This window comes from Vidua macroura, chromosome 3 (genome assembly GCF_024509145.1).
Source record: "Vidua macroura isolate BioBank_ID:100142 chromosome 3, ASM2450914v1, whole genome shotgun sequence".
Lineage (NCBI taxonomy): Eukaryota > Metazoa > Chordata > Aves > Passeriformes > Viduidae > Vidua > Vidua macroura.
Window position 1 is genome coordinate 58,616,812 of NC_071573.1, and position 21,829 is coordinate 58,638,640.

The 21,829-nt window shown below is 35.3% G+C and overlaps 1 protein-coding gene across 3 annotated transcripts in view; it reads left to right on the forward strand.

The window, feature by feature from the left end:
• The window catches only part of AHI1 (Abelson helper integration site 1), an 84,331-nt gene that overhangs the window by 36,754 nt on the left and 25,748 nt on the right, over nt 1-21,829 (forward strand). For all 3 annotated transcript variants that reach the window (XM_053974257.1, XM_053974256.1, XM_053974258.1), the window contains one exon: nt 1,458-1,575. In XM_053974257.1, the coding sequence (XP_053830232.1) occupies nt 1,458-1,575 (118 nt within the window). The remainder of the gene's footprint in view (nt 1-1,457; nt 1,576-21,829) is intronic.

Consider the following 21,829-nt stretch of genomic DNA (forward strand, 5'->3'; position numbering starts at 1 on the left):
TAATTTGATTTTCTGTCTTGCGTTTCTTTCTGTCAGCTTTGAAGTATAGCCATTACAATTGTGCACTTTTGCTACAAGATTCCTTGTTAGTCAAAGATAGTTTTTACTATAAACTTTGCACATTAGAACTTAATCCATATTCCTGCACAGAAAACCAGACACATTAAGATGAAAGTCAGGCGTAGTGGTGCAGAGCAGTTGGTGGCAGAAACTCTCTGGCCCAGTCAAGTAATTCAACACACATTTTTACTGCTATATTACCTTCCAGTACACCTGCCAATGCCTATGCATTATTGAATTGAATCATATTTATTGAATTGCAGAAGTAATAGTTATATAAAATATATAATTTTTGAGATAGTTAAACCAAAGTGAATCGGTGATTGTCTCATTTCTTTAAACAGAATTTACAAGCCATTAGTTTGAAAATATGCAAAATATCACTGGCCCACCACTGAAGTTTAAGATTCTGATCTAGAGTTTACTGAAGCCAAAGGTAGTGCTCTCCTGATTGGGAGATTTTAGTAGGATTGAGTGACCATATGCTTTTATTCTATATGATGAAATAGGCTTGACTTTTGAAAGGGTCAAGAATTATATTATCTTATGTAAATAATTCTCATGAATTTTAGTATATTAATATCTTGCTTGAGGAATGATACAAATATTTTATTCAAGGCCTGTTTTTCTTCTGCCTTGGCTTTGGTGTATTAAGGCAGTGAGAATATATTTAATAAACAGTAAAATTCTCAATTGGATCAACCAAAAACTTGAAATCATTAAATTTTTTTTCATAGACTATATTGGATAATATGACAAGAGTAAAGTTTGGGAAGGGCTTTTGTTTTGTAATAGTTGTATATATGTATGTAAAGAAAGTCCATAGGAACACAGATTTTAACTACATAATCTTTGTTGCTATGGAGATTAGGACTGGAATTATGTGTAATTTACATATAGGAAGGGCCTGGGATTTTGGTGTTTATTGCTTTACAGAAATCAGTTCTGTGCTAGGATTGGTTTAAGATTTTTTTTTCCTATAGTAGTGAATATCTCTTCATGGATGTAGTGTAGTTTGAGTACTCAAAAATGAGAAATTATTTTGCATATATAAATTTATGAGCATATGTATGTCTTGTTATTTTTATACATGAAGATGCAACAAAATGCTGGTTCAAACAATTCTGTTCCATTGTTTGCACTGCTTGAGAGTTAGTGTCCATTTATAAACACACAATTCAGTTTATTGCTGTGCCAGTAATTTTTCCAAGCCTGCATCTCCAAATACTAAGAAAAAAAAAATATTGAAGTTGTTAATCTTCATCAAATTGAGTTCTAATTTTTTTCCTGGAATTTAATAGTTATTTACAGTAAACAAATATTTCTCTTTTAGCTATTGCATCAGTAAGTGACCCAGGAAATTACACTTCACTTTCTGATTTGTCTTCCTATTACAGGCAAACTCAAATCTCTTGCTTCCTGCACCATCATCTCTGTCACCACACTCCAAGCTGAGACTACCGGGCACACTGAGTATTCCACTGAATCCTCTGTATTCTTTCACTGCTGAAAGTGGTAAGTTTCTTTATTTCTTCACTCTTTGTAGGGAAGGGGTGATCACTTCTATGAGAATTTTTTATTTTCTGCCTCTTAAAATTTTGCTGTGCAGCTCTTTCAGAGTCTAACCCAGTTTTGTTATATGTGATACTCTCTATTAAGTGCAGTGTGATACAATCCAATGCTGATGCATGTTTCTTTGTAATACTTTTTTTTTTCTTTAAGCTGTACATCTATTTATTAGTGTAAGTTTGTAGAAGAGGAGGTGATTGCCAGCTTTTCTTAATTTAATGCTTACTAAAGTATCTTAAACATGGGCACTTAAAAAAGACTAGAATTTAAAAGCATATATACTAATACAGAACCATAGTGCCTGATAGTCTATTTGCAGTTGTTTTTAATCTATTTTTAGATTTTTTTTCCCCCTAAAGATATTTTGTATTGAAAGATTTTGTGAAAAAGGTAAGCAATGCAATTATATACATTTGTGATGCTTACTTTGCTATTAATATCTGTTTCATTGATAATTGCCGTATTTAATAAAAAAATTTATAATTTCATGCCATTTTTTCTGGGCACCTGTAAAATAAGACAGAAAATTGGCACCTTAATTTCAGTGTTTTTGTTTTGTATCCTTGAGAAGAGTAAAAAGAATTCCAGAGGGAGGGTGGAATATATAATGAAATAAAAACACGTAATAGAGATTTAAAATGTAGATAGTAAAGATAGGAATAATCTCTATAATTATATAGAATTATCTCCTAAAGGCAATTTTTTTGCACATGAAGTTATGATTACTTTTTCGAAGCAGCTGGGGAAATGGTCCTTAGCATGGTCTAAAATATAGACCACTGGTCTCAGGATCACTCTTACTCACTAATTCACAATGCAAATGGCCATACACCAATTAACTTCAGTATTTTTATTTTCTACCTAAACAAAAGAGCTTGGAGCCATAATAATATTCATCTGTTGCTCAAAGGATGCATGTTATTTCCACAGTAAATACTGCCTCCTTAGAGAGGCAGTAGAAGGCATATGCTTACATATTTTGAATACTTAAAGTGGACTAATCCTTTAAAGAACATTAACGTACGCTTTTAAGTTGTTCTACATGGCTATTCCTAGTATTGTTCAAACAAAGGAATTTTATTTTATTGAATTTTACTTTATGCAGAAGCACAGATAAAAGTATTGATGGAGACTTCCTAAATAGCATGAGCAAACATAGGTGTATATTACAGCTGTTCATGAACACTCTTGGTGTTTTTGCTTCCAAAGCTGACTGGTACTTCCAAGATGATCCACAGGTACAGGAAAGTATTTATACAAGGGAAGCATAGTAAAAAGGGAAATATAGTAAAGAAGAAGCCATGAGAACAGGAAGATTTTTAAGGGAAGGCAATCATAAAAATACTAATGGGCCACAATTGAAATAGATTTTTCTGTAAGAAAATGTTTTAAAATTGTGAATTACTTCTCTGTCATTTTGTGGTCCTCCAAGTTGTTCTTCTGTGGTAGACTTATTTTCAGTGAAACATGAAAAATATTTACTATCTATTTCATCATTCCCCATTGGTTATAAACTGTGAAGATAACTGCTGATGTTAATAGTGCCTAACTGCCAGTTAAATTTTGCTTTTGAATAATAGAAAATCTGTACTTAAATGCATCTATTGATTTATTGATTGCACTGGAAAGACAAAACCTTTATTTTCTGTGTTGGTTTTATATACAAAATATATTTTCATTTTGTACTTATGTTAATTGGGATGTTGCATTGTTAGCAATTGCCTGTACTAGAGATCCAGCAGATGGTTACATATTCCTGAAGGTTGAGAGTTCAGTTCTGTCACCTTTTACTGTGCATTTAGTGCTTCTTAAAGCAAAATGTAGAATTCCCATTTACATGTGTAAACTGCTGTTAGCAATATATTTAACCACGTAGCTGGTGTATGTGCATGCTCTAATAGTTTTGTAAGGTGATAGCTGTTATCTTGTAGTACAGGCAGTGTAGTAGCCTGAATATATGCAGCCCTTTCTTTCTAAAAGACAGTTTAATTGTCTCGGTCTTGCCTGAGGTAGGAAACAGTGGAAAAACGGTGTTTCCATCTATGTGCTATAAGGGTAGTAGCAGTAAGACAGCAGATCTTTCCAGATGTTTAAATCTTTTCATATCCATATACATTTGAAGAATTAGCTGTTTGTGACTTTATAATATAATACTTCAAATAAAAGTAATATTCACTGCTATGGCTTTTAAATATGTGTGTTCATTTTGACAAATGGGTTCTGTATACCCTGACATATCGTGTGTTTTGGCTTTTCTTCAAGTGCATAATTTCACAGATTTATAGGCTTTAATAAAGCCCCAGTTTCATTCTGCTATTTATTGTGCTATTTCCCCACTTCCCTCAAGAACAGTTAGCTCATGGATGCCAAGGGAGGACTGCCTTTGTTTCCAACCAGTTTGCTCTAAATTAAGTAATTAATTGTTTAATCATCTGATAGAGAGCTTCAGTATCTTTCTCAATGACAGAATATTCTTTATGTGAGATGAGTAAAGACAAGATCATGATATTATTGACCATGGAGTCCAACCCTCCTCCTTAAAGTGGATTCGCCTAGAACTCAGGACTATCCATTTGGGTTTTGAATATCTCTAAAGATGGAGGCTCCAAAACATCTCTGAACAACCTATTACAATATTGGAGTGTTCTCATGGGACAGGATTTTTAATAATCTTTAAATTATATTTAGTGTATTTCAGTCTGCTTTGGTGCATGGGATTATTTCTCCCATAGTTCAGGACTTGGCATTTCCCCTTGTTGAACTTCAGGAGGTTCTTGTTGGCCCATTTGTGTGCCTCGACAAGGCGCCTCTGAATGTCAGCATGTTCCTCTGCTGTATCAGCTCCTCCTCCCAGATTTTTATCATCTGCAAATTCATTGAGGGTGCACTCAGTTCTATCATCCAGGTTATTAATGGAGAAGTTCTAGTGTGGACACCAGTATTGACCTGTGGAGTGCACCACTGGTCTAAAGTCTCCAGTTAGATTTCATGTGAGTGGTTACAAACCTCTAAACTCTCCAGCTCAGCCAACTTCCAGTCTGCTGCACTGTCTGTTTTACACAGTGCACACTTGAGCTGTTCGTCTGTGGCAATGTGATGGGGGACAGTGTTGTAAGTCTTGCCAAATTCAAGGTTAACAACATCTACTGCTTTCCCATTGATTCTGTGCAGTGCTGTGCAAGAGACAGTTTTGTCAAGAGCATGGTTAGAATTACTAGAAAAATGTAATGAATTTTGTCAAATAGTAATTAGCAAATAAGTGCCATAAAGCAGGTACAATACATGAATCCACTTATTTTTATGTGTTATGTATAAAGCATTTCATTAGAGACATTTAATCAGATTTAACAGAATTAATTAAAGAAAATGTGTGTTGTGTGCCTTCCTCTCACAAAGATTGTTTTAAATTTGAGGGAAAGGCATGGAACTTGGGTTTTCTTACCATCTGTCATGATAACCTGTTTGCTGAAATTTTTAATCAAGAGTGTGACTCATTTTACCACATCAGGATAATTTTTGTGTCTGCCTCAGTATAGTTGTGCTCATAGCTATGTCAGTAATTTGGAAAGTTTGCTAGATGTTTGTCTTTGGAGAAAGTCATCCCCTTTGAGTTTTACATTTGTAATTTAAATTCACAAAGTCTTATGAGTGTTCAGTACTGTAAGGAATCTGTCCCTAAAGGTATGTAATATTTAAGGTTGCTGAACTTCTTTTCTTCTTCCTTTGCTTTCCTTTTTTTTTTTTGTTTTTTTTTTTTTTTTTTTTTTTTTTGTTTTTTTTTTTTTTCTCCTTGTTTTCCTTCCATGGTAATAGCATTTGATTAAGATCTGTCTTTGATAGTCAGAATTGAGGTTTTACCTTGCCTGTGCTGTACAGCTCTGGCTACACTCATGCTTAGTGCTAGTTTTATCATACCTGGCCTATAGTGCTGTTCTGCAGCACTGCACTATAGTGTTATCCAGGACTTGGTCTTAAACATTCCTGTCTCTTTCTCTTCATGTGCTCCTCTTTCATAACTTCTTCCAGGATGACCCATTTCCTAGTTGTTATTTTTTTAACAAATAGGAAAGTAGCAAAAACTCCAGATTCTCAATTGCTCTTTCTGGCTGACAGACCTTAAAATCCCCTCTGGTTTTGTTTGCTTTTCCTCCTTAAGACTGTGAGCATCTTTGGACAGTGAAATCATTTTCCTGTGAGACACTGTTTTGGAGGTCTGTGGCATGCCATGAAAGAAATTTCCGGCATCTTTGGGCTTTATTCAACAGTGACTCTTCAGTAACTACCATTATGTTCAGGACATGCTTTCTAAAATAAGTTTTAGGTTTCAAGTCATTGTAATTAACAGTGACCCTAATTGTTAATTATGTTGGAGATTGAAGCTTGACTATAAATACTGCACAGATCTGTTCACTGAAATTTGGACTTCAATAAAACCAGTTAATTAAACTTGCTCTTAAAAATTAATTACGTATGTGCTAGAAACGTGATGGTTCTTGTATCTTTAAAGAAAATCTCAAAAACAAAAAAAAATAAGATTTTGGCAAGGTTGAGAACAATTAGAAATTTTCTCTCCATTAACACAACTGACAGTCAAAGGTGTTTTCCACCTATATAAAGGGAAAGCTTCAAAGTACTCCTTATTGCTTTCTAAAAAATAAACAAAACTGACTTCACATTTAAGTCCTCTGCTACATTTGATAGACTATTTAAAACTGCTTCTTTCAGTCTCAAGCAAATGGTGAAATAGATTTCTTCATCAGATTTCAGAATAGATTTCAGAAATATTCATGCATCAGTTAAATGTTCCTAAAATACCATTTTTATTCTTGTTTTTTTTTTTTATCAGAAAAAGGAGGTACAGTTTTGCTACACCAAGTAGCAAAATTCACATTGTGCAGAGATGCTGCAGAAATACATGTCAAAAGTTGCAGTCACATATGTATGTTAAATCATTGATTGATTTCTCCCCCCTCCGCCCCCCCCAGTATTTCATACTTTCTCCACAACTCTGTAACATCTATCATTCAGTACTGCAATAGCCCTGGAGGAATTGGATGGGTTTGTTTGGGTTTTTTGGCGGGTGTATGCCTTTCACATAGTTCTGTGCCACTCAAGGAAGAATGTCTGCAGAAACCTTGTTCAGTGTGGCCTTATTCTTTTTAGTCTCTCACTAAGAAACTCTTAGGGGAAAGAAGACTTACACATGCTGTAATTGAGCATGTATCAAATGAACAATTTAATTCAATTTTGTTATTCTAATAATTTTTTTTCTAATTTGAGAATAATCATCAACAAAATATTCCAAAGAGATACTAAAAAACAACGGTCTACAGTAATTGAAGAGTGCATGTATGTGTACTATATCGTCCAAGTATAACATGAAATACAATATTTGTAATATCTCTTGAAAGAAGTTGTTGAAAGACATAAGATGACTAAAAGAAGCCATGTGGTACAGGTGGCAGCATTGCCATCTTCCCTGCACTACTGTGCTGAAAATACGTAATTTTGACCTTGGGTGGGGGAATATTTTTGTTTAGAGGGGGTGGCAGTGGCAGTGCCCATTGGAGAAATCTGTTGGGCAGATCCAATAGATCTGAATCCATTGGGATCCAATCCATGCAGGCAAATTGAATGGCACACAGATCACTGGGTACATACTCTTTTTTTTTTTTTTTTAATCCTAGCATATTAGCATTAATACTGTATTTTAACTAATCATATTTTAACATAGAAGTGAAATATCTCCCTATCCACTTCTTAAGAGAAATACCTTGAGTATGTGTAAAAGACTTCTTGCCATAAACATAAGAAAATAATTCAGTTTTGTTTTGAAAGAATATTGAGTGTATCTGTTTCCTGTTGAATTGTAATGTATGCTGCCTCATTAGCTCACCCAGCAGCTTCATTTAGATTTGCAGTGATGGTGAAAGCAATTATCCTGCAGGGCTGCATAGATCAGAGCTATGGAAATGGTGTAGCAATTTGCCATAATGTCTAAGTTCCATTGACATTTTTCTTTTTATCCCCACATCTTCTTAAAATTGGGGCAGAAGCATGTTACGGTGAAGAGAACCAAATACACACCTAAAAGTGGTTCAGAACCCACACTGTTAGTTGAAAGTAGTTTGAGTGTAGTACAATCTGCTGTAGGTAATGATAAGAAACTAATTTTACTTTATTTTATTTATGAAAAAACTTACAAAAGGAAGTAGGTAATGTATAATAATTTCACAAGGTTTCTCAACTTCATTAGTATTGGTGAGTCTGCTGGCCTTTTTTTTTTTGTGATATTGATTGAGAAAATAATGAAGTGATGTTATGAGGCGTGTAAAAAATAGTTTAGTAGTCTTTTCATTGTTTGTCTGATCTGTTTATCTTTTCTGTTTATTCTTAGTACTACTACTCCCTCCTCCTTGTACAGAGGGAGAAATGTAAGTTCCCCCTTCACTAAGCGATATTCCTAATGGCCTTGATGTGGTCAGGCAGTCCAGTGGGCGGAATATGTTTTCATGAGCAGTCTGCTACCCATGAAGTCTGGAGCTGGACAGAAATGCAGAACACTTTCAGTATGTGCTGTAGAGGTGTTGCCAACATAGGAAGTGATACATGAGAATAAATGCTTGCGGAGTGGTTAGCTTCCTGCAAGCTGCAATCTGCTGCTAGTAGATTATGTCATGTGTTTGAAAAAGGGGAATGTGCATCAAGATGGAAGAAATAAGTGCCTAGTACTTGTCTCTCACTTTGCAGTTATTTTTCTATGTTCTTACGCAGTTTGCTGTCTTCCTGCTCTGTCACGTATCTGAAGAACTAATTCCGCCTGACACACTTTTCAGAAATTGATACTTCGAAAAATTCGCAAGAGTTAGTATATTTTTATGGGGAAGAATTTTTTTTAAATGTTACCCTTTTCATTTAATTATTCTAGTGGGACACTGATGCCAAAAAATTAAGAATTTTGCCTAGTATTTTCTTTTACATTCCTAAATGTAAAAATGTGAGTTGCTTTCTGTTATTGCAAGAAATACCTTATTGCTACTTTTAAGAATTCTCACGTTTTCTGTAATTTGTAGGATGTAACAGATTTTAACTCTGTGTCTGGATCAAGTATGTATGTTTTCTTTCTTTTGGAAACTGAATTACTTAAACATCCCCACCACCACTTGGTCTGCAATAATAGATGGCAATAATGCAGAATACTAGCACTTCCTAAGTGAGTAAACTTGACTTATTTTAGTCCCTTGGTTTTTGAGTACATTATTCTATTGTGGGATTTTTTCCTCCTATTAACCAAAGAGAAACATACCTTTACAGTCATGACAAGCCTTTGTTTTTAACTAAAGATTACTGCTTAGTCACTGAGAATTTATTATAATAAGTTAAGTTTTAGATCCAGTTAGCAGATTTTCTCTTTATTTTTTAAAAGATGGTAGGAGAACTCAGTAGACAGAAATCACCAGCTCAACACCACAGATCAGTTCTCAGCAAGGGTCAACTGACATAATTACACTGATGTTTGCTTAAAGTATTTTTACCATAAGCAGAAGAGCATTAAGTCTAAAGTACTTTTTTATATATGTCTTAATTTGAATGGGAACTCCCCTGGGGAAAATGATCATTCATTTTAAGATATTCATATCTCTCACTTTGACTTAAGGGAAATGTGTAAGAGAAGGGAGAAAATAACAAAAAAAAGTTTTGTTTTTTTTCTGTTTGCTCGTAACGCTATGGAAGAACTGAAAAATACAGCTTACAGATATCTTTCTCAAAGTTTGTTTTCTTTTAAAACAATAGGAATATCTATCACAAGATGTTTTTGTTATTTTTTATATCTCCTTCTTTTATAACCTATTTGGCTATACCATTTACATTTTGAAGTAGCTGTAACTCAGTTTCTTCAGTGCAAATAGATTACAAAGGCTCATCATGTTCCAGCTTACAGGTGACTTTGGCAGTAAATAAAAATCAAGAGTATCAGGACACACCTGTGCCTTCGTCATGGCTTACAGGCAGCTTAGGCCATTCTGCAGGGGAAGGAACTTCCAAAGAGCTCTGTGACCCTGCTGTGCTGCCCACATCATTGGACAGCATGTCAGAGTTCCGGCTCAAGGCACAAATACAGGACCTTGTTTTAAGGTAGAGGTGCTGGGTGTTTACATTTATAAAATGAATAGTAAAAATTATTTTTAATTTGAAAACATAAGTTGTATAAATAGATTCATCTAACCACAAAAATGTTTGAATAGAATAGTAAAGACACTGAGACATAACCATTAACATTAATGACAGTCTAGTTCTTCTATTGTAAAAGGTTGCTTATCCAGTTTCTTCTATCTGATTGATAAGATGTTATAAATGTCAGAAGAGTTTGTATTTTCTAGTTAAACTTGCTAGAATTGTTTATAGTGAGATCAAAGATACATATGTTCCTTTTTTATATGTTCTTTCTCATGTTTCTTCTAGGTAAGTTAATTAAAATATTTCTGTAAAAATTACACTAAATACAGAGCACAATAACAGCAATCTTTGAAGATTCCAAAAACTTTATCTAAAGAACACCATTTATATTTACTTGAAATTGGTGTATGTTAGGGTAATTACTGCTGAGCCTTCAGGCTAAAGGAAGTACTCTCAGCCAAATTATACAAGGGTGTGGATTAAATGAAGCATTACTCTCTCTTTGGCAGAAATGGATATAGATTGCAAAATCAGGGTGTGATGTTGTACTGTGGTAAGTCTGTGCCAAAAGAGATTTGGCCTAAGTGTGGCCTTACATTCTCAGTTATGTGGATCCTAAAACTGAATCTAATTCCTAAGTAGAGAGGTCCTGTTAACTGTTTTCACTCTGAGCTTGTCTGTAATTTTGGGCTATTGAGCCACGAGACAACAACATGCTTGAATGAAATTTCAGCTGGTCACAGAATGGGAAACAGTCCTGCCAAGGATTGTACAGTAAAGTATCAGTATCTTGTCCAGCACAAAAGCTCACATCCGCAAGGATGCTGTTTGTACAGCAGTAAACATAAGTGAATAAAATGGGGAAGTTGATCCCTGCTTGTATTGCTTCAGTCCTTCTGTTCCTGTAATTTCCAGAGGAGCTAGGAGGACTGTGCAAAAACCCTGGTAGCAGCCATGGTGCACAGGAGGGAGACATCTCCATCTCCCAAGAGGAAACCGAAGTACTTTGACTTCATTGCTGGTTTTGGCAAGTTAGCAAATTCTGAGTGCATCAAAAAAAAAAAAAACCAAAATCTATGTTTTAAATATATGTTGTCCATCCCATTTTGGTACACATGCATACTTTTTCAACTACTTAAAAAGCCTTTGCTAATTTTGTTGATAGATTTTTATGTGTGAAGCAATTAAGCTTCCATGGGTTCAATGCACCTTGTTACTCTTGTTGAACCACCAATTTCAGTGAGAACAAACCTCCATGACATGATTAATTCTATTAATATAACAACTTTTAAGTTAACTTTGGGTATCTGTGGTCTGTAGTATGCTCTGCAGTAGCTTGTGGTACTGATGCAGTTTGGTCATTGTAATTTGATACGAATCATGTTGGTCCTGTAGAAACTAATGATAGAGGATGGTGGCTTGGCATTAAGAAAGCAAGTACAGAGAAGTGGGGGCTTCCATAGGTGTGTAACTCAGACATTGCTGTTGTCACACAGTAGTTTGCTGTTCCATACAGAGCTGGCCTCAATGTGTTGCCATGATCCAGATGGAGTGAGAGCTTCACTGGAGCCTGCATGCTCATCGTTAGCTTGCTTTCTTGCTCGCTGGAGGTTATAAGGAACTCATTGCTTGTTGGCCTCAAATGAAGCACTAGAATTCTCCTAAAACTCTTGCTTCTGAAAGCTTGTATTTGGGTGTTTTCTGCAACCTTATAGCATGCTGTGAAGAATTGAGGTTCCTTTCTCATGTTTTCCTCTCACAATTAGGGCTCAGTTTCTTCAGTTTTTACTTCCTCAGGCAAAGAGAAACAATTCAAGTGACAAAAAGGCAAATTCAAAAAAACTTTCCCCTGCTCACTTGACGCTGGGCTTTGTTCTGGCTTGCTGGACAGTCCCTTTGCAGAAGGCTCTGGACCATGTAACAGATAGTACTCGACACTGTGTCTCATCTAAAGATCGACTCCAGCATACTGCTTCCCCATATGATTCTAGATATCACATCCCCCTTTCCTGTCCTGTCAATCTCTACTCCAGCTGTCTATCTGTGCTAGCTTCTGGTGCCTCATTGATTGAGGATTTTTACAGATTAGCTGAAGGGTGTTGCAGTGGCATATGTTGATACAGGTCTTTCTGGAATCCTTTCAGTCAGGACTGGTCAAAGGAAGCAGACTGCTGCAATATGCCAAATATGCCAAATAATAACATACAGCCAAATAATAACATACAAAAAATTGGAGCTTCTTTCAAAATACGTGTTGAACATCTTTTGTTGTGACAGATTGCTTAGTAGCAATTTGAAGTGTTGTGAGAATTCATTTGCCAAACTTCTGGTTGTCGCTATGCACCTGCAGAGCATAATAAAAATTCACTTTGTGAGGGGTTGTATTTTCAGGTGAAGACCTTGAATAGGTTTCCTTTTCCTACTCCTTGCATCTTTAAGTTCTCATTACTGGATAATCACATTTAAACAGAGTTCACCTCCGTAGTAAAAAGGGATGAGCCTATCCTTAAAGTGGGGGGGCAGGGGTTTGTGACTGTCTCAATACAGAGAAGGTATCCAAGAGGTGTGTCACCTCTTCTGCTTGTTCTGGAGAATGTTGTAACAGAGTTATGCCTGCTGCTAGTTGAAGAACTTCTATTGTGAGCCAAGCCCTAGTGAAAACCAAGCAGGTGTTTCTTTCCTATAAGGACTCCAAGCGTGTTCTTGGAATTTTTCATTTTTTTAATAATTTAAAACACAAGTTCTGAATATATATATTGATTAAATGGTGGCAACTTTTCACCTTTTGTGTCCACCAGTTCAATCTAATATAATGTATGTTCTGCCAAATTATATTTCCTTCTGATTTGGCTGCTTCTGCATAAAAAAACAGCAACAAGAGGAGAAGAAACATAGTTGTTCTACTGTTACTTGCAAGATTTGGGGTGTAATGCCCACCTAATGCACATTTATAACATACCACATCATGTGTACCTTGATAACAGTACTTCATTAGAAATTTGTTTTCCTTCTGGTACAGAACATAAAGGAAACTTCCAACTTTGTTTACTACTCACACATGTAAAGGATCTTCAGCAGTTGAAACTGTGGTTTCAATTAAGACTCATCCTGCAAATCAGCTTTTCTTACCAAAACAATTTTCAGTGTAAGTTCCAGTAATCACTCAAAGAGAACAAGGTGTGTCCAGGGTTGTCTGTATCACCAGTTCTTGAGTTAATAATTGGCACATAAATGTGTGCAAAAACCATCTAGGAATGTTTACTGAATAAGGCTATTAAAACATATGCTTTGAGATTTCCAAACTTAAGAGTGTTACTAGACAATTTCCTGTGGTTTTCAGTTGTTTGGTCCTTTTGAAGAAGTAAATGTTTGTAGCAGTTGGCAATGAAGTCAGTTTTAAAGAAACTCAATATCATTCATAATGCATAGAAATGGGTGGTTCCTTTTAGAAAAGGCTATGGAGAAGAATTTCCTATCCTTGAATATTCAGACCTTAATCACCTTCCTCTTACTGATGATTATGAAAACTTAGCACTTGTTGCTTTTGTCTGGGTTTTGGCTTATTGGAGATGCTGTATGAGCATAGTCAGTAGGGATTTTAGCTGCAACTGGTAGTCAAACCAGAGAGAATGGGTCATATAACTAGGCTTGCATGTTAAAGTACTGTAGTTTTTAACAGTTTGGCACTACCTATGTGATGATGTGAAAAAAAGCTAATATGGTATTGTATTAAGCATGTACATTGTATTTCATGATACTGTAAAAACTATTTGGTCAAATAGTTTTAAACAAAATTTAATTTTTGTTATTATTTGTGTTTGCATCTTTAGATTTGCTGTGCAAATAGTCTTGCTTACAAAATTCCTATACAAACAGGATACCAATTCACTGGATAGGACTGTTACTTCTACTTTCTTGCTTGCCACTGAGATAGTGAAAAGTCTTACTGTCTTCTAATCCCAGCTGTAGCATTTTGTGTTCCTGATTGAACCTTTTAGAGAATTCTGTTCCCTCCAGAATAATCCAGAGTTTTAGAAAAGTGGTCTTAGCCTAAAGCTGGGTATAGCCACTCTTTATGAATCTGCCTGTCTTGATTTGCCTTTTTTACCTCTCCTCAGATCAGGTACTGCTGTTGTAAATTAAAGGGAGTATTGCTGCCTAATTATGTTGAATGCAAACATTTTCCATGCTTTTTGTTTTTTCTTTTTTTTGCATATCCCCCATCTAAGACCCAAACATTCTAAAAATCTACTGTAAAAGCAGTAACAGGTTGCTGTTGCATTCTAAAAAGCTTTGCAGACCTTGTAGGTAAAGGAAACTGAAAAATCAGTATAATAGAAATCTGTGCCCAGCTGGATCTCCAATGCGTTGCTTTAATGTTGGACATAACATTTCAGTATATTTTCCTCTGTAACAGATGATACCAATATTAGTCTCATGTGCTTTTTCATATGTTATTTACAAGGAAGTATATTCAGATTTTTGTTACCAACGTGGTTGCAGGCCATTATTTTATTTTCCTATACAATTGGGTGCTAGTTAGAAAGCACTTACTTATTCATACGTGTTCTATTCACTGATATGTAGAAAAACTTTCTAAAAGTAGTTTATTCATAAATTTTCTGAAAACTCAAAAAGTGTACACGGGGGAAAAATGGAGTAGTTTGGTTTCACCACACAAATATTTCCATGAAATATCTGACCAGTCTAATTTCTGAACTACAAAATGGAAAGTAAACTTAGGGGTGTATTTTAAAGACATGATCTTCTATTTCTGAATATAGAAATATTTTTGCTATGAACTTTTTTCCTTACTCTTTTGATTTGAGGCCAGATAAAAATCGTACATAATCCTTTCCTGATAAAGTGTCTGCCAATAGTCCTGCATTTTTCAGGTTTGATAATGTATGAATTGTTTGGCTATTTCGTGGAATTTTCTGGTAATACTTTGTCAAAATTAGTACTCAGTACTGGCTAAAAGTGGTAATGTCATAGAGAAAGTAGTGGCTATTCCGGTCATGATAAACACCTGAAATATCAAGCTGACTTATTTTTTCCAGCATACTGCACATGATGTTGGTGATACTATTTTACCTTGAATATAAATGTTAGGAAAATGCTACATAAGCAGTTACAAGATTTGAAAATTTTTTTAGATTTTTTTTCCAATCAAGATGTGATTTCACATTGTGAGTCTTACTGGGTAATATATAAATTCAGTAGTTTATGCAGTAACTGGTTGTTTTTACTTAGCTGACATGACTTTGCATTGCAAAAATGTGTTAATGGCTGAGTTTGAAAGATATTTGTGGTATTCTAAGCATATTTTCTTAGAGCTTTCCACTTGTAGAATGGCAAGCTAATTTGATTTAAGTAACTCTGAGTAACTAGCCATTGCTGAATTCCTGTTGTGGGAAGAACCATGAGAAAAAATTACTTTGTTTTCCTTCCTTGCATAATTTTCATTCTTTGTCTTTTATGTGTAGTTAAGTATGTTTTTTTAAAGACACGAGTAGAGTTATGAGGTCATAAGATACTTGACTTTGAAAGCTGCAGATAGTTAATTCTATTTAACTGTATCACGTAGGAATTACCTGTTTTAATAAATAAAATTTAACTGTTCTACATATTTTTAGAAAGCAGATAATAATAAATCCTGCTTAAGAGCTCCATTTCCTCTGATTCAGAGAAAGTTAAAGTAGGGGCAAAAATATTATTAAAGCCAAAAGTGAAGGTTGCTACTTCAGTACTGGGCATCTACAGCTCCAAGGGACTGCAATTTTTATATTTTTTGAAGTATTTTTTGATCAGAAGCACCATAAACTACATGTAATAGAATACAAAATAACTTTCTTTTCTGTTTTGTTTTAGTTTGTTTGCTTTTAAATAGTCCAGGTGAGCCTAGCAAAACCAGTAATGACTTTCTTAGGATATCTGCAGCACGAGAAGAAAAGTAACTCTTATTAATACAAAGAATGCGTCATAGTCTGTATTTTCCTTGCATCTTTATCTGCTATCTAAAACTTGTAAATAATGCTGCCAATCTGATTGCAGAAAGCTGATGGTATCTGTGCAGGCTTATTGATGTTTGCTGTAGAATCACCTTCTGTTCTCCAAGTTGTAGAAAGAAGCAACTGGATACTATAACCTGTGCTCATTTTCAGTGATATCTACTGCCATTGTGATGTAATGTTAGAAGTTGTCGTAAATTAGCACGTTCCTGATTAGCATGAATTCAATAAATGTTCTTTACTTCAAAAGAATGCTTGGGACACGTGCTACTACTTGCATTGTTTATATATGGTACTGTAGAAACTTAACATTTGCAAGAAAAATGTAAGATGATGGTTTGATAAGATTACTCAGAAATAATTAGGTGGGTGTGTAGGCTGCTAAATGTATTTGATTTTAATCTCTAATTAAAAAGTTGGATTTTTTAATTGTTTTTGTGATGCAATAGTTTTTACTTCATTATGCTTTTTGTAAATAGGGGCCAAATTCTGCCTCTTCATTGTGCCTAAGCACAGAACAAATGTTTTCAGATGAAACCCAAAGCCAGTGACAGACATTTTATCTCTATAGTCCTCCTTGTGGAGGATTATTCTCAGAGCAAACACATGTATGTGCTCTTGTATACCTTGAACCAGGAATGTAAATGATGGCTAACCTTGAATGAATATCTCTATGCATTCTTTTGGCTGATGGGAGATATAATTATGTTGTGGGATCTGGCACTGCCAGAAGCACAGTGTTTTCATGTTAGTGCAGTCTGATTCTGAGGTCTCTTATATGAGGATTGGAATTGGTTGATGTTACAGCAAAGATATCTCTCTGTGGATCTGCAGGTGTGAATTTAAACCTTGCTCTGTTCCACTGCTCCAGTGTTTACTTAACTCTGCTGCAAGGACAAACTACCTGGTCACTTGAGCTGTGGAATCAGACAACCAGGTGCATTAGCTAGAGATAACTGCATCAATCCTTAGATAAGGAAGTTACTGTGTTAAAGCACACTAGAGCAGTTGTGTCTCTCACTTCAGGAAAACTGTGACTTGTTCATGGTTTGTGAACCCAGGGTTCTCCTAGTAGCTGCAGCTGAGACATGCACTGGAAATCACATGCTGTGTTAAAGAAGCTGCAGCACGATGTATGGAACTGCATGGTCCTGAATTGTGTAACTCCCTAGAGGTTTTCCCCTAGATAACTCTTTTTCATACCAGTGTTTAGTAAACAAATGGTTGAAAAGGTAAACATTACTTACTTTTTCATTGAAAGCTTATCCTTCTGTACAGACTTCTCTGTATAGTGTAGTATTTTGAACGGCAAACAAAGCCTGATCTATTGACATAATTTCCTGAGATTATTTTGTTCATTTACAAGTTTTCATTGTATTAATAGGGATGGGGAAGGGAAACAAAAATAAGTAATGCTTTTCCACCTATCAGTACAGCTGTTTCAGCTGAACTTGGAGAGGGTAAGGTGGGAGATTGTTGGGTTTTTTTTTTATTCCTTCCATCTAGATCAATCTCCAGTAACTGGAGGAGTGATGTCTGGCAGCAGTAGAGCTGCCAGAGCTTTTTTGTCTCTCATTTTACTGAAGCGTATATAACATGTAAACAGCTCTCATATCCAATGGGCAAAATAAATAAACAGATGTTTCTCTATATAACTTACAAAAAGTGAGACAGTAAACAGAGAGGGATTCTATTTGTCCTTTAGGTTTTGGGTTTTGGTTTTAAGAGGATAGATTTAGATTAATAAATTGGAACCCCATTTAGAAAATGAGAATGACATTGAGGAGAGAGTTCAGTGTTCTCCAGATGATTTGATAGAAGAAAAAGGTGGAGAAGAGACAAGGAGAGTGCTAGTAATGGCATGAGCTGACACTGAGGTGACTTCTGTCAGTGTAGAATACACTGCAAGAATATTATGGTTGTTCATAGAAGACCTTTGAATTCAGTAATGTTGCCATCACAGCACCTTTGTATATACAGCATGTGGGAACTGCCTGTTTTCAGCACATGCATTTTAAGTGGTTTGCAAGATCAGAGAATCACAGCATTGTTTAGGTTGGAAAAGGCCTACAAGATCACTGAGTTCAAGCTTTACCAAGTCATCTTGTCAACTAGACCATGGCCCTAAGTGTCATATCCAGTCATTTCTTGAAAATTTCCAGGGATGGTGGCTCCATCACCTCCCTGGACAGCCCATTCCAGTGCTTAACAACCCCTTCCATGAAGAAATTCTTCCTGATGTCTAACCTGAGCCTCTCTTAATGCAGTTTGAGACCATTTCTTCTTGTCCTGTCACTATGATACAGATTAAACTTCACTAAAACAGTTTTCAATAAACTTTGGTCCTATCAGTTCTGTTCAGTCTGGAATATGTTCAAAATCATAGGTGCTACACTAAGTTATGTAGAACAGAGTTGGAAGTGGGTTTTAACCTAAAGCAATGGATTTTAGTGAAACATCTGCTTTGCTGGTAAAATGGAAAGGTAGGCTTGTGTTAAGTATCCACTCCTTTCATTTTGTGTGAACTGCATCTGAAAATGTTTGTGGTGGGTTTTAAATGTATTTGTGATCATGTGTTTAAATAAAGGAAAACAGGTTCTTACCCAATATATAAACAGTCTTTTTATATAATGAATTCTGTTTTATTTATTAGAGCATAATTGGTTTGCGCTCTAATAAGCGTAAGAGGATAAAGTCTTTGAGGGAAGATTAATATATATTTAGATCATTACAAAATTATCTTCATTCCCTTACATTATACATAGTTTGAAAAATGAAATTTCAGAAATAATGGAAAGCTTTTACATTAAAAACCTCAAAACTTTCATTTGGAATCTAAAGTAGAGATTATATTGCATACTAAAAGATTCTTTGGTCACACTACACTAGGTGACTGTGCTGAAAACATGATTCTCGTTACTGGAAACAGTTTTAAAGCCTCAGAAGATGAGTAGGAAGAGGAATGAGCTGAACTACACATATTCCTCTCATATCTGACTTGACTTTTTTTTCCCAGTGTTTGTTATTTCATTGGGTGTATTTTAACTACACTGTGTTGCAAGAAACCATGAGACCATGATATAATTCATAAGAATGTCTGCAATAAGAAATACCATTTCCGAGAGGCATTGTTTATTTTCATGTCTTCCAGGATTTTTTGTGGGTTTTGGGACATTAGCAATTAGTATAAACCTAAAGTAAAACTCAGTTAAAAACAGAATAGTGTGTGACTAGAGTAGGTAAGATTTTTTTCTCTCTCTACATGCTTTAGAGGTGTTTGTCAGAAATGTCTGAATATTATAATATTTCACTTTTCTTAGATATATATTTGTCCTTTGCTCTGTGATTTTCTAGGAATTTTCCAGGATGAACTTTTGGATGATTTCATTAGCTATAGATCTATGTGACTGGAAGCCTTAGAGATTTATTATGCTCAAATAATTTAGTAATTACAAAATTAATTTATCAAGAACATTTCAGAAAGTGAGAAAAAGCCTTCTTTTGAAAAGTTCATTAAAACAGGAGTTCTTCTGTAATGAATGTTCTCTTGGCCTTTTTTAAAACAGCATTTTTTTACAAAAACATTTCACATTGGGTGGTTATAGACAGTCCAGTAGGATAATAGTGGAATTATGTGACTGCCTAGAAAGACTTCTTTCCCTATTCTGCCTCTTATGCTATTAGTTTAAAACAAAATCACTAAAGATGCTGTTATTTCAAAGGAAGTGTTCTTAATTATTCTGAGGCATTGTTGCTATGTAAGTCAAATCTGTTTGGCAGTGAACTCATCTACTTTGTGCATTTCAGTCCAACTACTTAGAATTTGATCACCTCACACTGATGAGAGGTGATCTAGAGCAGAGGCTAGCTTTTCAGTGAAAGCATGCAGTAAGACTGGGGACTTGGTATTACAGATACATTTTGGACAGGACAACTGCCTAGCTTCTATCTTCTTTCCTCTTAGGCTGCAGTTATACTGGCAAAGAATAAATTGCCAGAAGTGACCGAGGGGACCTGAGGGTACACTTCCAGTTCTCTGTTCAGATTTTACAGGAAACTACCACAGTTTCAGACTCCTCTGAAGGCAGACAGATACACTGTTTTTCAAACCAGTTATTTGACAGGCTCACAATATAATTGTAACAATTGAGTTACCTGGACCCTAAAGAAGAGCTGTCCTGCTGTTAAATTGTGTCGATGTGAAAATTCGGATCATTTGAGGTAAAAGATTAGCATCTATTGTTTTGAGATGCCTGAGTTGCAGCTAGACATCAGCAGTAAGTTCTCATAGAAGTAGTATGTTCTTCTCATGTAAAATTCCATGTAAAGGAAACCACTGAAGAATCAATGCAGAGTAATAGGAAATGCAGTAATTCAAATATTGATACTTTCATTGGAAAGATTACCTTCTCAAGATACGATTTTGAATATGAAGACAGCAGATAAGAAAGAAGATTGTTGGAGAGTACAAGTAAAACATCTGCATCAATAAAAATGCTTCTCCATTAGTGATTCTGAGGCAACCTTAAGATAGGACAGTCCAGATTACCCTGGGTGTTGGGGTTGTTTTGGGCTTGACCTTACAAGGGATTTAATGACCTTTCTCTAAGCTCAGACTAAGTGAGAGTCCCAGCAGGTCACAGTGTCCTGTAAACTTAATTTTTAGATCAAGTTGAAATGTCCTTCTGGAATGCGGACCTCAGTTTCAATATAGTAGTTAAAAAGCGTGTACAGCATGGATGAGAGAGAACCAAATCAAGCACTGCTGAGGCTGTTAGTCACACCTGCTTGATGTCATTTACATGCTTCATCAAGCATAGGACCATATCAAGCCCATGGCTGTGGAACATTGCTTTAAAATTTTACTGCTTCATTTGGGGAAGAAGGGATAGATATTCCCTTGTTGAATGGAGCTTGTTTTGTGAATGAGGAAGATTTGAACAGGTTTTTTTGTTGGTTTGGGTTTATTTTGTTTGCTTGGAAGTTTTTAATATGACCAGTTTTGAATGCAGAGGCTACAAAAAGGGATGCTTGATAATTAAAAACAAGTAACAGAACACACTAAAGTCTACTTTGGGGTAACTAATAGGCATGATCGTAGAATATTTGTGCCCAGGTGTGCTGTGGTCTGTCTATACCTCAAGCAAAGTAATAAGAATTTTCTGTTTGTTTTGTCTTTAGTTATGGAAAACACTGAGTCTGAACCAGTGCCAGCTTCTAGAATTCCATACTGCGCTCCTTATATCTTTGAGTAACACATTTGCTGTCCTACACTTGCAGCATAGCAGGTCTGCACTGCCCTTTATTGGGGTGTAATTGGAAATATCACTCCCAACAGAGTTTTCATAGAGTTTTCACCTGATAAGCAGCTGAATATAGAGGCTGCACAGGAGTACTGGCATGCATAAACGTACAGTCCAGGAGCACTTGGAAGTAATGTGTGTTTTCCTTAGAAAAATATGAAGGTCAATGATGTTACAGATAAAGTGCAGATTAATGTTGTTTTTAATTAAAACTTTAATATTTTTCCAGACAAACAATTGTTTTTATCAAATATTTAATGTATCTTTTATCTTAGCATGGGTTTGTATGAGATGGCACAACATTCCCATGCTCAAACTGGCTGTCTAAAAAAATTTTTTTATCATGCAGACATTTTATTGGTTTTCAATTTGTTTGTTTTTTCTTCAAAGACTTGATACAACATGTGTATGTGATAGTATATCCATATGTAGTATCATCTCTGTAGCAGTTTTTCTGACTGGTTTTCTGGTTTTGACTTTGTGAGTGTGTAGATAACAGTATTAATAGGAGTAATATCCCCACTGACTTGTGGTTAGTGCTGAAAAAATGTTTTAGCAAATAGCTTATTTTAAAAAAAGGTTGCCTTCAGGACTACTGTCTTTAAGTGTGGGTTGAGTTCAGAAAATGGTTTACATTCTCATCTCTTTCTTCTTCTTAAAAGAGGTGGGGAAAAGTAATAAAAGCAAAGTAAGCCTTTGAAAACAAAG